The 17,756-nt window shown below is 36.7% G+C and overlaps 1 protein-coding gene across 4 annotated transcripts in view; it reads right to left on the bottom strand.

Annotated features, from left to right (window-relative positions):
• Positions 1 to 17,756, bottom strand: part of FAT1 (FAT atypical cadherin 1) — a 111,266-nt gene that overhangs the window by 35,361 nt on the left and 58,149 nt on the right. For all 4 annotated transcript variants that reach the window (XM_054823691.1, XM_054823690.1, XM_054823688.1 and 1 more), the window contains 4 exons: positions 14,194 to 14,523; positions 13,449 to 13,659; positions 9,106 to 9,245; positions 80 to 355 (listed from right to left, as the gene is read on the bottom strand). In XM_054823691.1, the coding sequence (XP_054679666.1) occupies positions 80 to 355; positions 9,106 to 9,245; positions 13,449 to 13,659; positions 14,194 to 14,523 (957 nt within the window). The remainder of the gene's footprint in view (positions 1 to 79; positions 356 to 9,105; positions 9,246 to 13,448; positions 13,660 to 14,193; positions 14,524 to 17,756) is intronic.

Below are 17,756 nucleotides of genomic sequence, written 5' to 3'. Positions count from 1 at the left end.
TGAACTAAGGGGATAAATTAAAATTATATTAAAAAAAAATCTGTTTGTTGACTGCATAAGAAATTTTGTGTCTATTTACCATTACTGTGAGAATATGCTGGTTCATGGTCTCATGATCCAGTTTTTCTGAAGTATAAAGAGAGCCAGTTCCAGGGTCCAGACGAAATTTTTTAAGACTGATGGGATCAGTGCTGCCCTGCATAGTATAAATCAGTTTATTCTTCTCATCTCTGTCTGTGGCACTGACTTGTAGAATTTCTGTCTCTGGTATGGTGTCTTCAGGTATTACAACTTCATATTTTGAAGCAGAAAACTCAGGCCTGTGATTATTTGTGTCTATAACTTTGATATACACCTGAAATGATACAAGGGGAAAGAGAAAACATTGATATAGTTGGGAAACAGAGATGAAAAGAGGGTATTTCATTAAAAATCTGACCATAATACTGAAATAATTCCACTGCAAGACAAGGGTTTTTTTCAGGGAAGGGGAGAGATCTAAAAGGTGAAGGGAAGAACGACCTCACTAAACCCTAATCTGCCTCACCTTCCCCAAAGTCAAACCAGAAATCTATATGACGAAAAATGCCTTAGGTAAGTAAGGTATCTTAAAGGGAATGATTTTTGTCTAAAGCAAGATGAAAAAGAATTCCTTAGTAATTGTGGAATTTAATGTATTTTTTTTTAAACATGGATCCCAGCGTGGGTAAAAATCCTTTTTATTCATGCAAATTTGGAGTTTTAAGCAATGTTTTCCGACATTTCCATCCAAGGCAGCAGACGCATTGTACTCCTCCTTGCCCTCACATGGAAACAATCCTCTTTCATCTCTTTACATTTCCAAGTCTATGCAAGAATGGAAAAACGGTGGAATTCCCACAGAAGTATATTATTTTAAAGAACCACAGGTATCTCTTCTTCAGCAATGTATCACAATCTCAGCATAAGTAACTGGTCACCAACACAATTTCTCTGAATTTATGCTTTAAATTGCATTTTCCCGCAGAAATTCAGTTGGGTTAACCTGTGTGCTATGTAGGCAATGCTCTTTTTGAATAATAATGTTTACTGGAACCACACAAGATCCCTGCACACCTACTTGCCTTTCATGGCATCAAACTCTTATATGAGAAGAGTAAGACACAGCCACCATCACCACTGATAACATCAGATGAGTAACAGTAATGAAGAGGACTTGGCAGGTGGACAGCAAAGCTCCAAGAACACATGGCTAAATTCAAATTCTTTATGTGCTGCACATACAGCCATGCTTTTAGCTACCCAAAGGTTAGCTGGTTCCTATAAATGAGCTAAGTACCATCAACAGGTGTTTAAGTACTTATGATATCATAAGTGAGTTAAATTGTTCTTTGAAGATACTTATTGCTTTCCATTGATACCTGGTGGAAGTATCAGACAAGGTAGCATGCAGTAGAAACTAGATGAGATGAATCCTGATGGTGGTAAACAATAAGGAAATGCCATACATCTTGCTACAGGAAGAGAAAACTTCAACTTCAACCTCGCAAAACTAGTATCTTATGTTAAAACTTGCACCAAGGAAAAATACGTGTTAAATGCGTCAAAAGGAGTCATACCATTTCGTAAAATATTTATTTCAAATGCAGTTGTATTATCCCAGGATGCAGCTACTACCTAAGCTCCAATACAAGTTCTTCCTAATGGCAAATTTTAATACAGGCTGAAAACATTTCAATAACTTGCAGACAGACATAGGCAGTCCTTGGATATACTCTACAAATGCTACCAAGGGTTTAGGAGACTGTTAGAAGGATTTTATTCTAAGTAACAACAGAAAGACTTTTGCATCTAAGTAATGAAGTCCTGCACCAACCCTGGAGGCAGCACAGGGCAGACTGATTAATGGGAGTGAGAAGCTGGGAACACAAAGAACTGGGTGTGGAACTCTGGGGATAACTTTGTATTTTAACACAGGAAAGTTCTCCCAAAAACTGGAATATTGCCCACTCTTCTAGTGGAAATAACTGTCACCAGAAAGGCTATTTTCACTGAGAATTTCACTCAGATAATAAAGAGAACAGATGAGCATATAAAAGGGAACATAGAAACAGAGTTGAAGATGGCAAATGTGGAATCTCAAGAGTCAGAAGCCAGATATGGAAAAGCCACACAAGGAATAAAAACAGTTTTAAGTTTATTTGAAACCCCAAAACAACCTGCGGGAAAGCAAGATCATCAGTAAATAGAAAGAGCAATTAAGGAGGAGGAAAGCCCATCCTAGATTACAATTCTGCCTCAGTCTTATTCACCAAGAACAATAGGGAGCATGGCCCTGCACAAAAGAAAATAAAAATGAGACACTAGCACAGCAATGGTGCTGCAATAAGCTGCTTAACGGAAACAAATCACCACGTCAAGGTGGGAGCCACCCCCAGGTTCTGCTGGACTGCAGGAAAAAAAAATAAATTAGATATAACATGCACTGTTAATAATACTGAGCTCTACCTTCAGACAGTCTGGGTGGGGAGGGGGGGCATGTGCGTGTGCACATGCTAGTGTCCAAAGCCACACACAAGCCCCTAACTTTTTTAGTAGATGCAGTCCTAGGCATTGCAGGTTACTGAGCCATAATCCAATATATAGTACATTTAGGAAAATATTCATAAGCATAGGTAGTTATTCAGTGTTTGAAACAGTCTGTTAGAATAAATACAAACTATCACTGTTTTTTATAGGAAAATGCTGCCTCCCATGATTTATTAGATTTCTCAGACAACAGAAGAAACAGAAAATATACTAATTGTTTGGCACATCAATAAAATCCCTTGCAAGATGTTGCTATGGAAACTAAAGAGTTTGTTTTTGTCACGGATTAGAAACTGATTAAAGATAGGAAACAAAGAGCTGGAATAAATATTGATTTTTCAGTGGGGAGAAAAATTAATAGTAGGTGACCTAGGATACATATTAGGTCAAGTTTTTAAATATATTCACTAACAAATTCAACTGGAAAATGAACAGCATGAATGAAAAAATGTGACTTAAAAAATAACATATCTAAAGATTGTGATTAGAGAGGATGTAATAAAGCACAGGGTTGTTTTTTTTTTGTTTTGGGGTGATTTTTTGTGGGTTTTTTTTTTTTACTTCTACATAAATAAAATAGATTGTAATGTATCTTGGAAGAAGAAATACTGAAGGGTCCAATACAGTCACTTACATAGCATTTTAGTAGAGACACCTGCTCACTGAACACTGGTCCTCAGGAAAATGAAACCAAATGAAGATGGCAAAAAAATTTTTTAAAAAATGCAGAAAAACTCAACCCTTGATACAAATCAAACTATACAAATATATTTTGTATAACTCAAAGGTTAAAAGGCCATATACAATTACAACATTTAATTCATGGATATTATGCTTTTAAAATGAATATGTCAACGATATTTTTATTCAATCCCCCCCCCCCCCCCCCCCCGGATAATATTATGTTTAGACTCACAAAAACAGTAAGTGAAAAGATAAAGTGTCAAATTTGATGGATTTAAAACAAAACTGTTACTTAAGTTCATGTTTATTTCTCTCCAAGTGAGGGAATACAAAAACTTAGGTCAAACCCTCAGCTGAGAGGGAATGGAACTCCAGAGCAACTGCATTAGATGACTCTTTGGAGCAGAGGACATGGCCACCTCTGCTGCTGGTACTATACAAAATGAATACAGGAAAACAACACTTCTAGAATGGAGCACCACAAAAAACTGTGCAAAGTACTAAGTTAAATGCCAGGAATGTAGTGACTGTGAAATGAACACTGGTACCTGCAAGACTAACCACAGAGCTAGTGACCCAGCTTAACTGAGAAGGACTTACCATCAGCTTGTGGTATGAGTTAGTGAAGCAGTTTAAATGACCCTACCACTAAACACATGAGGAGACATCCTCCAAAACATACTGTTGGGCTGAGCAGATAAGGAGATAGCTCATCAAAATGCACAGCACTATTAAATATGAATTATTAACGAAAATATTGCTAAGGAATGAACATAATGACTCAGTCACTGCGAGTGGCTTGCTCAGGTATTCCATTACTTGTCAAATTACTTGCTCAGGCATGCAGTTTTTCTGCATACTGGTAAACGCAGCTGCAAAACCACAATTTGATCTATTAGTGCAATCATTTTAAGTGTGCCTAAAATCCAAAGCTTATCTTTGACTCAAGTGAAAGATGTTTTATCTACAAACTTTAGGATTCATTTCTCACCCACTGATGTTGTTATTTTATGCCCCTCCTCAGATTCTGGCGGACAAGCGTAACACGAATCAACGTGCAGCCTTTTGGCTAACTGCATGCAGGACTGCTTTAATAAGGGGACCAAACAGGTAGGGGGAATTATCCCCCTCTGTTTGGCACTCACTGGCGGGACTGTAGATCCACTACAGTTTTGGGCCCTGCAGTGTAAGGGAGAACTTGACAAACTGAAACGAAGCCAGTGAAGGACCATTAAAATCAATGGGGATCTAAAAGCACTCCACCTGCTGTCTAAAGGGAGGGCTGCAGGAAAGAGGGCCAGATTCTTCTCAGAGGTGCATGGTGAAAGGACAAGAGGTGACACTCACTAGTTCCAATAAGGGAAACTACATTTAGAAATAAGAAAAATTATTTTCAAGGGGGGCTGTTAAACACTAACATAAAGACATGAACAAAGAGGTGGCACCCCCGTCATCCCAGGCACTTAGAACCTGACAAGTTCCTGAACAACCTGATCCAACTCTGCAGTGTTTGCTCTGCTTTGAGCACAAGTTTTAACTACATGAACTCCAGGGGCTCCTTCCAATCTAAACTATTACATAAATGTACTAAGGAAACCCTACTTTCAAGACAGGGTTCCTTACCGATGCTAAGTGACAGGTGTGAGATGCACAATTTCCTTTTAAATGTAAAATTTTCATGTAAACTGCTGAGGCCTTCAAATTAAGTGAAATGCACCTGAAGTAATAATTGTGAGTGTAATTTTAAAGACCCACACAAAAAAATGTGTTTGTGCACCTGAGAACAAAATACATGAAGAATGTCTGTTATTCTAAAGTAACATGTATAATACAATAAAAACAGCTACATGAAGTCTCAATAAAATTATAAGATTAAATTAAAATTAAATATACTAATATTGTCTCTTAAGAAAGAAGTTGCATATTAAAGAGGCGCACTACAGAAAAGTTTGACATTAATAGACCATAATGCAATCTCTGAAACAAAATGGTCTGGAACTAAACAAACGTGACTGATTTTGCAAGGCTGTGTTGCCCAACTACTCCCTACTCACAGATCTCAGCGAGAGTGATGCAGCCTGGTTATACGCACACAGAACAAAGTGGCCCAAGATTATTTAGGGGAAGGACTTGAAATCTATTAAGTTATTTGACAGCTGAAACCTAAATTTGCATAGGAATGCATTGATTATTAGTAAGTTATAGAGAAGATATGTATCACTGACAAAACATACTCAGTGTGTAATATTTAAACATGATGTTCCTTTAGATTGTTTTAATCTATTTTTTCATTTGCAGGTTCTATCTGGAATTTAAAATCTCCTCCTCTCTTCATTCATAATTATAGTTACATTGACATGTTTATAATCATTTCCATAAACAAAAAGTTATATTATCCAGAGACAATGTAACTGCATTCCAGTTCTAAAATTTCTCTGTGGAGCAGTGTGGTGATAGCAAGCAAAAATGCACATTTAATTGATAAAGAACATTCTATTCTTCATTCCCAAATCAATCCCAAAGCATACTATCCATATAAATTTTGCATAAAGCAAGATCAGATATTCTGCAATAGCACAGCAACAGGTAAAATGCTGCAATTAGCTTTAAACCACCACCTCCCCCCAAAAAAAGGCAGCCCAATAGTTCATATATTGCTATTATATGCTGTGAATAACCTTTTCTATTTAAGGGCAAAACATTATAATCCAAAAACATTAGTACACTGATTTGTTTTTTGAATCATATTCCTTCCTAGTGTGACACTAGTAATCTCTAACATCATCTGTCAAACACCACTACTGAAGGCCTGGAATTTGTTTGTCCTTGTTTTGCATCGTGCATTTGGCATTTAGATGCATGCAAAATTCTAATAGCCTCCATGCCTACTGCTGCTGTATTTTTCAAAAAAGCTATTTAACTGAAGTTCTGAGTCAAATGCTCTACAGATGTTAATGGCCTGAGGCCAGCAAATGCCTTCTAGTTTAGTCAGATTCAATACACTGCTTTTATACAATAAGATTTTCATTTCTTGTCCCCTCCCCAATGTCTTGAAAATGTCATTTCCTTTTTCAAATTAAATGTAAAATTACTTAATCTGCTGTTAATCGAGGTCTGTTAAATTGTTTACTGTATTTCCAATGTTTTTACAGCAATTACTTTGCAAGCTAAAAGCTGCGTATGGCATATTATTGTTCCTAATGTATGCACTCACTATTCAGATTTTTTTTTGCCTGTCACTCCATTTTAACTGTTTATCAGCTCTTAGAAAAATCCAACACAACATCAACACTCAAACTTTAATCTTCATTATTTCAGCAGTGAGTAACGGAATTTGCACACTGGCAGCCATAAATCACACCTTCAACTTTGGTTTCATATCAACGTTTTTAATTCCCTTGAAGTCAAGCCTCATCCAAAATGCATCATCTTAACGATAGGCCTGAGGGATATCTTAACAGATCAGTCGATTTGGGTGGGCCAGGAGTTACGGAGGGGAGATAAGAGTATCAGTTAAAATCAGGAGTCTGTTTGTGCACCAACGGTGGCAGAGTCTGAACTAATCCATGCTCTTCAATCTATATACCACAGTAATGTGAGACTCAAACAGCAACAGCAGAACTTGTGCTTATCCCACAAGCAGGGGGGAAAAGGCAGACAATGCAAAAGAACTCTTTGTGCTTGCCTGTAACAGAAACCACAACCTCTGCTCGTGCCAACTCTAGCTGAGAGGAAAGGAAAGACACCAAAGATAATCATACAAAAAGCAATCACAGAAATAAGAGACGATAAATTTGAGACTACTACTGCAATTCTTCTGCAGAAGACTGCCGTGGTAAATGTTTATAATGTTCACTCAGCTTTACAAGATGCTAAAATAACAAATTAATTTAAAGAAATTGGACAAAAGCTATACTGTGCACTTCTGAGAAGAACTAAATGAATCATGTAGCCCAAAGGAAGAGAAGGGGTGAGGGTTAAAGTATTTTGTGACCTTCCAATTCTTGGTTGTTCCAGAAGACAAAGCACATTATGGTTCAACTGTGACAGCTCAGGGTGCCTGCATAAATTCAGCTATATAAGCAGCAGTACTGGTTAGAATATCTGCAGTTATCAAGACCACATATTCAGCCTTTAGTAGTCCTCAGGCTACCTCAACACGCTCTGCATGGTGGCATTTTTGACTGTGTTCTTGGGAGGGGGGGAAGTGTGTGTGGAAAGCCTCTTGCTGTCTTTCTGACTTTCCTGGCAAAAGAAATTCTTTTAGATGGATTTGGGTTTCTTCTCATTTTTTTTTTCCAAACTAATTCATGCCTTCTATCCAGCATTCTGTAATTGGCAGAAATGAATCCGCTCAGTACTTTTACTACAACTAGGCAATAAATTTACAGCAGTACTCTCCAAACCTTTTATGGTGGTTATCAGTACCAGAAGCAACGGCACCATGGCTATGATAGCAGCAAGTTCTGACTCAGAGACACGTTGTCATGTTTGAAGATTCATGGTCTAGAATATCACTCACAATTGTCACCATTAAAGGAAAAGGCAGCTCTCTAAGGAAACTGCTAACCTTGCCATCTTCTAGTATCAAATTTAGTCTATTTAACCTATCACAAGCCTCCAGACATGCAGTCACCTCAATAAAGTTTCTCTTTTAAATCCTAAACATTGACAAGAAACATCTTTCTCTCTGGCCTAAAGCAGGAAGACAACATATAAGACATTAAAAAAGATGACAGAAATATAAATACTGCACAGAAGTTGAACAACAAGAAATTGCGTTCATAGTACAGATTTCTATGTACAGAAAAGACAGCAGCAACCCACTTAGTGCTCTTTGAGCTTCTGAGAGGTAGGTCAATGACAGGGGCAGGTAACACAGACACACCACTGTCGCAATCCAATAGTCTTAAATCAGTAAATAACTCCTTTGCTTTCTATTTGGAAGAAAAGTGGAGCTCCTCTATGGTGTGAACGGAGCCATGAGCAACCTCAACTAAACCTTGCTTCCAAATATATTCAGGTTCTGGGCTGGGGAAAGAAACTAGAGAGGAAAACAGGAGGGATATACATCATAATCTACTTTACTATGAGTTATTTCCAGTAGTGCCATAAAAGACTTCTGCCTTAAAGTGAACTTATTAGTTCGACCACAAAGAATTGCCGCCACCATTGAGCCTTGGTAGAAAGGTAATTTGGAAAAAAATGGGTTTGTGTAAGATTGCTGCTTTTTGGAGAGTGTTTGGCAATCTCTACCTCCACTGAAGCTAAAAGAAAGTACTCGAGACGATGCACAAGAGATGTTATCATTTAAACCTTGTTTCTGTATGTACACCATGCAGAAGGAGCTGCTCAGTTTCACAAAACCGTAATTGGACATTGTACAATTTGTCATCCACAGATCTTGGGGGAGGGGAAGGAAGGGGAGAAACCAAACAACCTTACAATGGTCATCTTTTAAATTTCAAGCCATTATTTGGTGATTTTGGAGGAGCTGGATAAAGAGGGGTAATTCAAGAAAGAAGTATTAATCCTTTTCTTGTGAGTAAATCATGCATGGAAGGGCTTAGTTTCTGTTTTCATTTACCTGGCTAATGTAGGAACATGATATAACTTAAAAGTTGCTGATTCAGACTATAGCATAGTAACACACAACCTTCCACCTGGACTGCCAAACAACATGGCTCTATGAATATCAGAATCCACTTCTATTTTAGACAGATTCCCTAATTTATATAAACCATATTCATTATCCAGGATGAAAACAATGGTATAGAGAAAATGTAACACCCTTCCCACTCCCCAACTTACAAATTCCTTCATTTATAAGCACTTCATAATAAATGCCATTACCTGAGTGCTGATAGATCTGGTTCCATCTGTTGCCTCTACTGTCAAGTTGTAACTTGATTTCTGTTCTGCATCAAGAGGTCTAGCAACAATGATAGTTCCAGTGCCCTTGTCCACATCAAATCGGCTGTCATAGTTGCCACCTTGTTCAGGAAATTGGGAAAGGGAGAAGTTCATAAAACACAGCACTATTGCATTGTTTTCATGTATGATCATGTTCTGTCTTCAGATGCTTAATGAAGGTGGAACTATATACACATACACTTATATATTCACACTTATTTTAAACCCTTTGCTTTTTTTTTCTGGTAATGTGATATGCTGCTACTTACAGATATTTAAAACTGATTAGTTTTGGACAAAGCTGATTTGTCTGGTTCATGGAAAGTTAGCAGGTAGATTCTTTGCAAGACTCTCTACTTTTTTTTTTTTTAACCAGAATTCAAAGATTCCAAATATCAGGAAACTGAGAATTACTAGGTGAAACGTGACAGTTTATTTTGTCCAGACAGTCAGGCTAATTAGGTACTTTGTATCAAAACACATGAAAAACCCAAATCAGAAATACTGTCAAATTTGTGTCTTTTGGATCAGCGTACAAATTACAACACTCATATGTGACTCTAGACAAAGTTGAAAAAGCTGCAGTACCTCCAAAAGATACTCATCTCAATACTGAGTATCTAAAGAACTCACTAACTCCTACTGAGATAAGCAGGACTCAGATGAGTGCTAAATGTTTAAATGCCCAGTGTTTAAATATGGCCAAGCTCCTTTTTCTGAAGCAAATTATCTTAACTTCCCTTGTGAAACTTTCAAATTACCCTTTGAAATACAGTTAAATAACCATGTAGATCAATAGCTACACTTACTCATTTAAACATTTAATTGATCATCACCATGCCACCCTGAGCAGACTATCATGAAAATACAATGTCCATTAAGTCCAAATATTGTTAGCAGTGATAAATACTGCCATTTAACTACAATTGCTTTAGACCTCTCAAGAAACTGCCTAAAATAGAGGAATCAATTTTTATTTTGGTCAAGCCAGTGCTAGATATGGCAAACCAATTTCTCCTAATTATGTGCCTGTGTTTTTCTTAATATTTTTACAAGCATAACATTCAGATATCATCTGAGTGCCTTTTTTTTTTTTTTTTTTTTTTAAGAGTTTTACGTGCTATGTTTTGTAAATCACTGAGAGCCTTTTATGAAAAACCAAAGCTAAGTGAGAGGGTGAAGTTCCAAAGGTTGCAAATTTATAATTAACCCAAGAAAGAACAGTAAATACTGAAATGGGCCCCCATTCACATGTAAAAAGGATTTCACCTTTAGAAAGTTCCACTGCATGACAGACATATCAGTTTAAGAAAGATGGGCTAGATTCTGCTTCACTGGATTTAAGATATTTGATAATGACAAAGATAATGTAATTTTTCTAGGTTCACTAAAAGCCAACTCCTCTTACTGGCCCAGCAGCAGTTTCTGAATCACACAAATGGATATAAACTGGACAGCATGAAAGGTAGCAGGTTTTTTTTTCCTACTCCTTTCTTTTTAACATGTGTACATGCAAATTTTTTTATTGGGCTTTGTGCAAGATACCAGCTTCAGAAAGTTAGCCTCTAGCTTTTCCTTTATAGCTGGCATGCAATACCGTTTTCTCAGATGTCTCAATGAAGTCACCTCCATTTTAAGGGAAGAGTAAGGTGAATGAGTATGAAACTGTTCATTCAGTTTCCCTGATACAAGGGCACCCTCTCTAACCAATTTTTTTTTTGTTTTGTTTTTTAGTTCCTTATCAATTAAATCACAAAGACCTTGCCTAATTTTTGTAGTAGTGGTGATATCTGGTAGTCCACTGAAGCAGAACTCAACCCAAACTTCTGCATCTGGTACACTGGGAGTGTAACAGGAACAGTTTTGGCCAAAGCCAAAACTGGATGCTCTGAATTGATGCTGTATAAATGTAATGATGACAAAACAAAACAAAAACGAACCTGTCACAAATGCAACTGTGAGCACTTTGATTTCCGAAGGGTTAATAAAATAAATATTTTATAAATGTACGCTTTCATTTCAGATCTCATAATCTGGTAATAAATTATGTGATCTCAGCAGATACCTTCTGCTGTACAGTTCAGGTCACAAGCCATCTGAAAGATGTAAAATACTTCACTAGCAAGCTTGTCTCCTGGCTCAGCCAAAAAGAAAGAAAGCATGGAAAGCAAGCACAGAACACAAAGGAAAGCTGTCAATCAAATTAATTCATGCTATTAGAAACAGTAAAAGAGGGCAGTAAAGTGACCACTTGTAAGAGTAGCCGATAACTTCACAACATGATTGCATATCAAAAACTTTCCAATACACTTTTACTAAGAAAACAGTAAAAATAAAGTGGTTTATTTTACAGTGCATGGACAAATTCTGCTCTTCCCCCTTGGGAGTTTTCTATATATGTCTTTCTAAAAATAGCAGGAAAAGCTTATCTATTTTCTGCGTTAAGCACACAATAAAGATTCTGTAAAAGTCCAAACTGTGCTGCATGCTTAGGAGCAAATCAAAATATCATCATCAGAATTCTGTTCAGATGTACACATTGTTCAGAGTGCACAGCAGCTGAAGCAAGCTAAAAAGAACAATAAAAAAGTACGTCCCCAATCTAATTAACAAATTTTGCTATTAAAAGACGCCATTGCTGTACTCTGTGGAAAGTCACAAGACCTCCGAGGCCTCTTCTATCCACTCTCATCTCCATGAACCACTCACCTTTTTCTGACAATATCCCTTTTTAACCTTTCCTTTAATGGACTCATTTTGGTCTACAGATGTTTCTGTTTGCTGTTGACTGGATAACCCTGTTTGAATTGGAGAACACAGAGCCCTCTCCACTCTCCTGCTCGCTTAAGTTATCTTTATATTTTCTGCTTTTCTACTCCCACGTCTATGGGTGTGTATGTTTGGGAGAAGAGTAAAAGAGTAGCCTCAGTTCCAGAATACCTCCAATGGAGAAAGCTTTACCCCTATGAGAATACAAGGGGACATCTTGAACTCTACTCCCTCTACACAGTTGCAAAGATCTCTAACCCCTTGGTTTGTCTAAACGCAATCACTTTTTATTCAAGTCTGATCTGTTTGGACAGGAACTCATTTTTTCCCCAGAATACACTAGAAAGAACCATTAAAAAATTCTATGTAAATATTTAATACATTAGGAATGATTATCAGTATTATCACAGGTTGTTCACACATGAAGCATGCATTTAGGGAAGAGTTATGACTCTTCTCATGTGTCTGAAAGTTTTCTGAGAACACCCTCAAGTATTTGGCATTTATACATCCCTGCTACACGTGTAAGTTTTACAAACTTTGTTTTTAACTGTTACTGTTCTCGGCATCCCTTAGGAAATACACACCAGCAAAACAGACCTTTGAAATAATTAAATTTTAAAGAAATAATTCAAAAAATGCTTTCCCCCCACAACTTAAAACAATAATCATGGCTAAAATTTTCAAGGTTAGAAAGATCCTTCTCTCTTGTGAATGTGGCAAAAAAATCACAATCTGATAGGGCTATCTTAAGACCAGAAACAGTTCATTACAAGATACCTGTCCTGTAATAAGGCTATGCTATTCTCCTTGATTCTAAAGCACATAACACATGACTTTTTAGTATCAGCTGTACAGGGAACATTCTGTGTATTCCTGGTGCTCACAGGTCTAGTCAGTAAGTCTAAAATTAAAAAGTACTATTAATTTTGTCACCACAGCATCAATGTATAGTCATATTACTGATTAGCATTCTCCTTTCAATGGTAGGGGCTAAGGTATGATATAGTAGTAAGAATACATATAGGAAGAAGTTTGCTGGGTTTAGGAACATTGCAATTTTTCCTTTTAGTACTGAATTGAAGGACAGCAAACTGAGAAGCAGCCCAGAGGACAAGAAATCCATGTGAACCATATAATCTCACTTTGGGTGTACTATCGGGACAGTTGCAAAAAACTGGCATTTTATTTCTTTCCCTATCCTAGTCTATGAGGTTGATTTGATTAGTATTAATTTCACTGACACAATATTCATAAGTAATTTCCAAAACTGCAACACAGCAGATATTTTGCAATGTAATTTTAATCTTTGATATATAGTGGCATTGATAAAAATTTAAGTCATTTTTATTTGTAATGAAATAAGGGAGAAAATACGCATCTACAGCTGAAGAACGCCAAAACAGTGCATTATTTAGAAGAGCGATTAAAAAACCAAGCTACAATGAGTACCTCCAGTATCTCAGACTCCATGCATTTGTTTCAAATAATAAAAGCCCTTAAGGCATCCTTACCCGTTATGTCAAACCAAAGTGGTGTTCCAAGGGGTTCAACAGCTATTACGCCAATCATGTGAGCAACTGGGTCGCTTTCCATCACCGTAAAAGAAAAAAAAGCCTCCTCAAAATAAATGGGCTCTGTGGGTGGCACAGGCTTTGGAATCCATTCTATGTGAAGCCGTGTAGTTGACGATTTTTGTGGACGACCATTGTCTACAGCTTTAATCTGTGAAACAGACACATCTTTTAGGCTAGAGGATCACATAAATCATTATGTCACATAAACGGAAAAGCAGTAATAAGCTCCAAGCATGTTTGTTTGTGTGAGATATATCCAAAAAGGTTAAGTGTCTCTCAAAGTGCCACTTGCCCTTCATTATCTGGGCAGCAAATGGAGAAGTATGCAGCACCTGATAGTAGCACAAACTGTTACCATAAATTCACTTTTATTTTGCTTTCTTCCTGAAAGAGAGTCAAACTGATTGTTTATGTTCCCTCATCATGTTTATTATCTGTCAAGTTCTGGAAAAGAACAGCAGCTTCTTGATTCACTTTCTCAATACAAACATCTGAAATCATCCTTTAAAAAACCCCCCACAAACCAAAACAAATAAACCCATGAAACAATACTTCTGGATTTGTTGAACCTTTCTTCCTTCAGATACTGCAGTCACTCATCTGCCAGCTACTGAAAAGAAGTAATGAGAATACAGATAAAAGAACACTTCATGTATTCACGATATGCAAGATTTTGACTCACTGAAAGGATATCATAATCCCTTGCTGCAGAAAATTTCTTTGATGAAACCACTCCAGTTTTCGGTTCAATAAAGAATTTGCCATGTTCATCACCATCTTCAATGCTGTAAGAGATCTCTGCATTGGGGCCTTCATCTTTATCAGCAGCAATAACTCGATAGATTGGCTCTCTCCTAGCAGTTCTCTCTCGTTCTGGCTTGCCACGCTCTGGAAGCCGGATTTTGTAGAACTTTTGTAAGAATTGAGGCTTATTGTCATTCTCATCTAAGACTTTCACAATCACCCGTGCAATTGTTGATTTTGCAGGAATACCGTTGTCTGTTACTGTTACCTATTTTTATTAAAAAGGATATGGTTAGCACTTAATTCAAACATGGTCCTTTCAACAATGCTCTTTTTACATCAGATTTTCCTACAACTGCTTACGAAAACTGCAAAATAACCCCCTAACTTCAGTTACTTAAAGACAACTGTGTAAAGCTATTTGGTGAATATTTACAAAAGGCACTACAAAAGTTTATTCAGCTACTATCTTAATATTTTGATGCTTCATGTATGGCATGTAGGAGTCAACAGATATATATTAAATCTATTTCACAATTTTGCAGCATTGTAACTGAAATAATAACTTGAGTACAGGAACAGCACAGAAGTATAGTATCTCTGGTAACAGCTTCACTGTAATAGCTTAACATACTTTCAGCCTAGTGTTTCCTTGCAACTTTTCAATTTGATAATTTGATTTTACACCTCAAATGATGCAATTCATAAGAATATAAGTTTCAGAATTTGACAGGCCTATGCACTGAAAATCCTCCGTACTTTGAGACATAAAATCACTATCTTGTTTGAAAGAAGCTTAAAAAATTGCTGTTTAAGACACACAACAATGTACTTCCATGGACTAAATGAAATAGGAAATGAAACCAAGTCTGCTCCTCCAGCAATAATCAAAATTTCTACTAAAAAGCCAGGAAATTAGTGTGAAATCTTCTATAGTATTAATTCTAGGACTGATCTGATGTTATTGGCATGGGTAGTGAACAAAAATATAATAAAAGAGTTATGTTAATTACAAGTCAGAAAACAGAAAAAAATCCTTATCTACAGGAAAAGGATCAAACTGATGAAAAAACTTATTTCATTTAAAGGAATCTTACCTTATTACCTTAACTCTTATCTATTTAATCCCTTCATGGTTAATAAGGGGTTAAAGATAGGGGGTTTATATTCCTGCTTCCCTTAAGAGCTTGGCTAGTAGAAGAGTTACAGAATCAGGCCCATCACTTTCTAGCTGCACCCTGCTATCCACATAAAAGCTAACAAGCTCGGACAGACATCAGGCATTTTCAAGGGAGAGTTTAGCTGCTATTACATAAAGCATTTAAACCAAACATGAATTCTCCACTGATAACAGCATTACCTGATCTATAGCAGTTTGGCTAAATCTCAGTTTCTGAGGAGGATGTTTTCCAAAGAACTGGCGTTAAAGACACAAGGAATAATGATGGCTAAAGACATTTTTTTTACTTTGTCAGTCTTTCATGTTCTTTTCCTTTCTTTCTCTTTGCTGTTGAGTTGGTTTTGGTTTTAGCTTTAAAATTTTAATCCTTGTGTCTCATGTTAAGAACAATTTAATGACCTGGTTCAGCACTCTTCCTCAGCCTTTTGTGGTCTCCCCTTCATTTTCTTTTTCTCACTGCTCTTTTTTTTTTTTTCTCCTCTCCTTTAAAATTATCTTCCTTGACTTAATTTACCTTTCTTAATGTTACACAGAAATACACAGAGATGTCTGAGGGTCACCAATGCCAGCTCTGTTGTAATTAGAGGAAATTGATAAACTGAGATACGCTTATCTAATTCTACTGGATACTTGTCAAAGCTGTAGAGGAATGCAAAATAAAATTAAAAAAATAAAATCAAACACCCAATGATCCTAACAAATTCTATGGGAAATGTACACTGCAGTTTCATTTTGGTTTTGAGTTTGCGAGGAAGATGCAAGCCTTCGCTGGGAGGAAGCTCCATACAGAAGTCAGTCACTACAGTAGCAGTAGGAAAACATTATAGGGAAGATACACAGTTGGACTTGATCTTAAAGGTCTTTTCCAACCTAAATGATTCTATGATTCTAAGATCAGTGTTGTGAAGGGTGTTAAACAAAAACAACTCCATTAACCCAAACAGAAACCCCTACACACCACTGATACAGGATATTTCAGTTCCAACAAGCCCACCCCAATTTGGGGAGAACAAATGTTTTTCTTTAAGAATGCGGGCGGTGAATTCCTTCGGTGGTTCTTAGGATGCTCTGGGAAATCCAACTATGGAAAAACATAAGGATTCAAGGATAACATGGATACAAAATAATGAAATGAATACTAATAGAAGACTAGAATTGAATCCTTGATGAAAAAAATGAATTTCCATTGACATGAATTGGGACATGATCAGATACTCTATTTTTTGCCCTGTCTCATCTATTTTAGGAAAAAAATTATGGAAATACAAATGAAATGTGGTATAACTCACAAGCATGAAGGAAATGGAAAAGCATGAGTAAGTAATTAACCACAACAAAACACATGAAATGCAAAAAGAAATGCAAATACTCATGCTCATCTCTAACAGAAGGTAGGATTTCCACACACATGAATATCTGTTCCCTTTAGTACTTGCAACGGAACACAACCACGTATCTTTCAGTTTGCAAAAAACCCCAAAAAACCAAAACACATCCCAAAAGTGGAAATTCCAAGGGGCATGGAATAACTTAGCCATTAACATAAAATTAGCATTGCCCTGAGCCAAGCAGAAAAAACTGGCAAATTTGAAGAAAATCTAGTTTGATTTGAATGCAACGTCAGTTTTGAAGGCACTACTGACATAAGCAGAATACTAAGACGAGAGACAATAACATGAAGCTAACCTAAAATAATAGCGTTAAAGAGTGCCAATTGGCACTCAGAAAATAGTTACAAGCTGGGAATAAAAGAATGGGGCATATTAATTACTATTATATAAGCAGGAGTGCAATCAGGGATCAAATTTGATAGCAAACAAGGAATAAACCCTCCAACCCATCTGGTCAATATTTCAATGCTCAATTAATTAGCCAGATGCTCAGCACTTGGCTCATAATATTGCCCACCATTCTGTGCATTTCTGGGTTTCTTTCCAACCTATTTTCAAAGGTGTAAACATAAAACTAACAAATGTGAAAACTGCTACTTTGGGCCATGCTGTCATTATCGCTCTGTAGTTAAAAGTTCTTCCGTTGGATACTTCACAGACTTTTATTTAAAACTTTAACCACCAGCTGGGATTCAAAATGAAGAAAGAGTGAAGAATTATAAACGATACCAGCAGGCAATAACCAATATTCCAAACTAAAGGGCAACCAGCTTAATCTGCTATCTTTACAGAGAATCCTGAAACCAGGAGGATTTCTGCACCATTGTGTGATACTGTAACCTTAAAAATAAAAATACAAATCTGAGTTTCATACATGTCATCTTGTTATAACTTAAGGTTAAATTAGCAGGCATGACTGCTAGCAGACAA

This window comes from Grus americana, chromosome 4, assembly GCF_028858705.1.
Source record: "Grus americana isolate bGruAme1 chromosome 4, bGruAme1.mat, whole genome shotgun sequence".
NCBI lineage: Eukaryota > Metazoa > Chordata > Aves > Gruiformes > Gruidae > Grus > Grus americana.
This window is presented reverse-complemented; position numbering and strand designations above follow the sequence as displayed.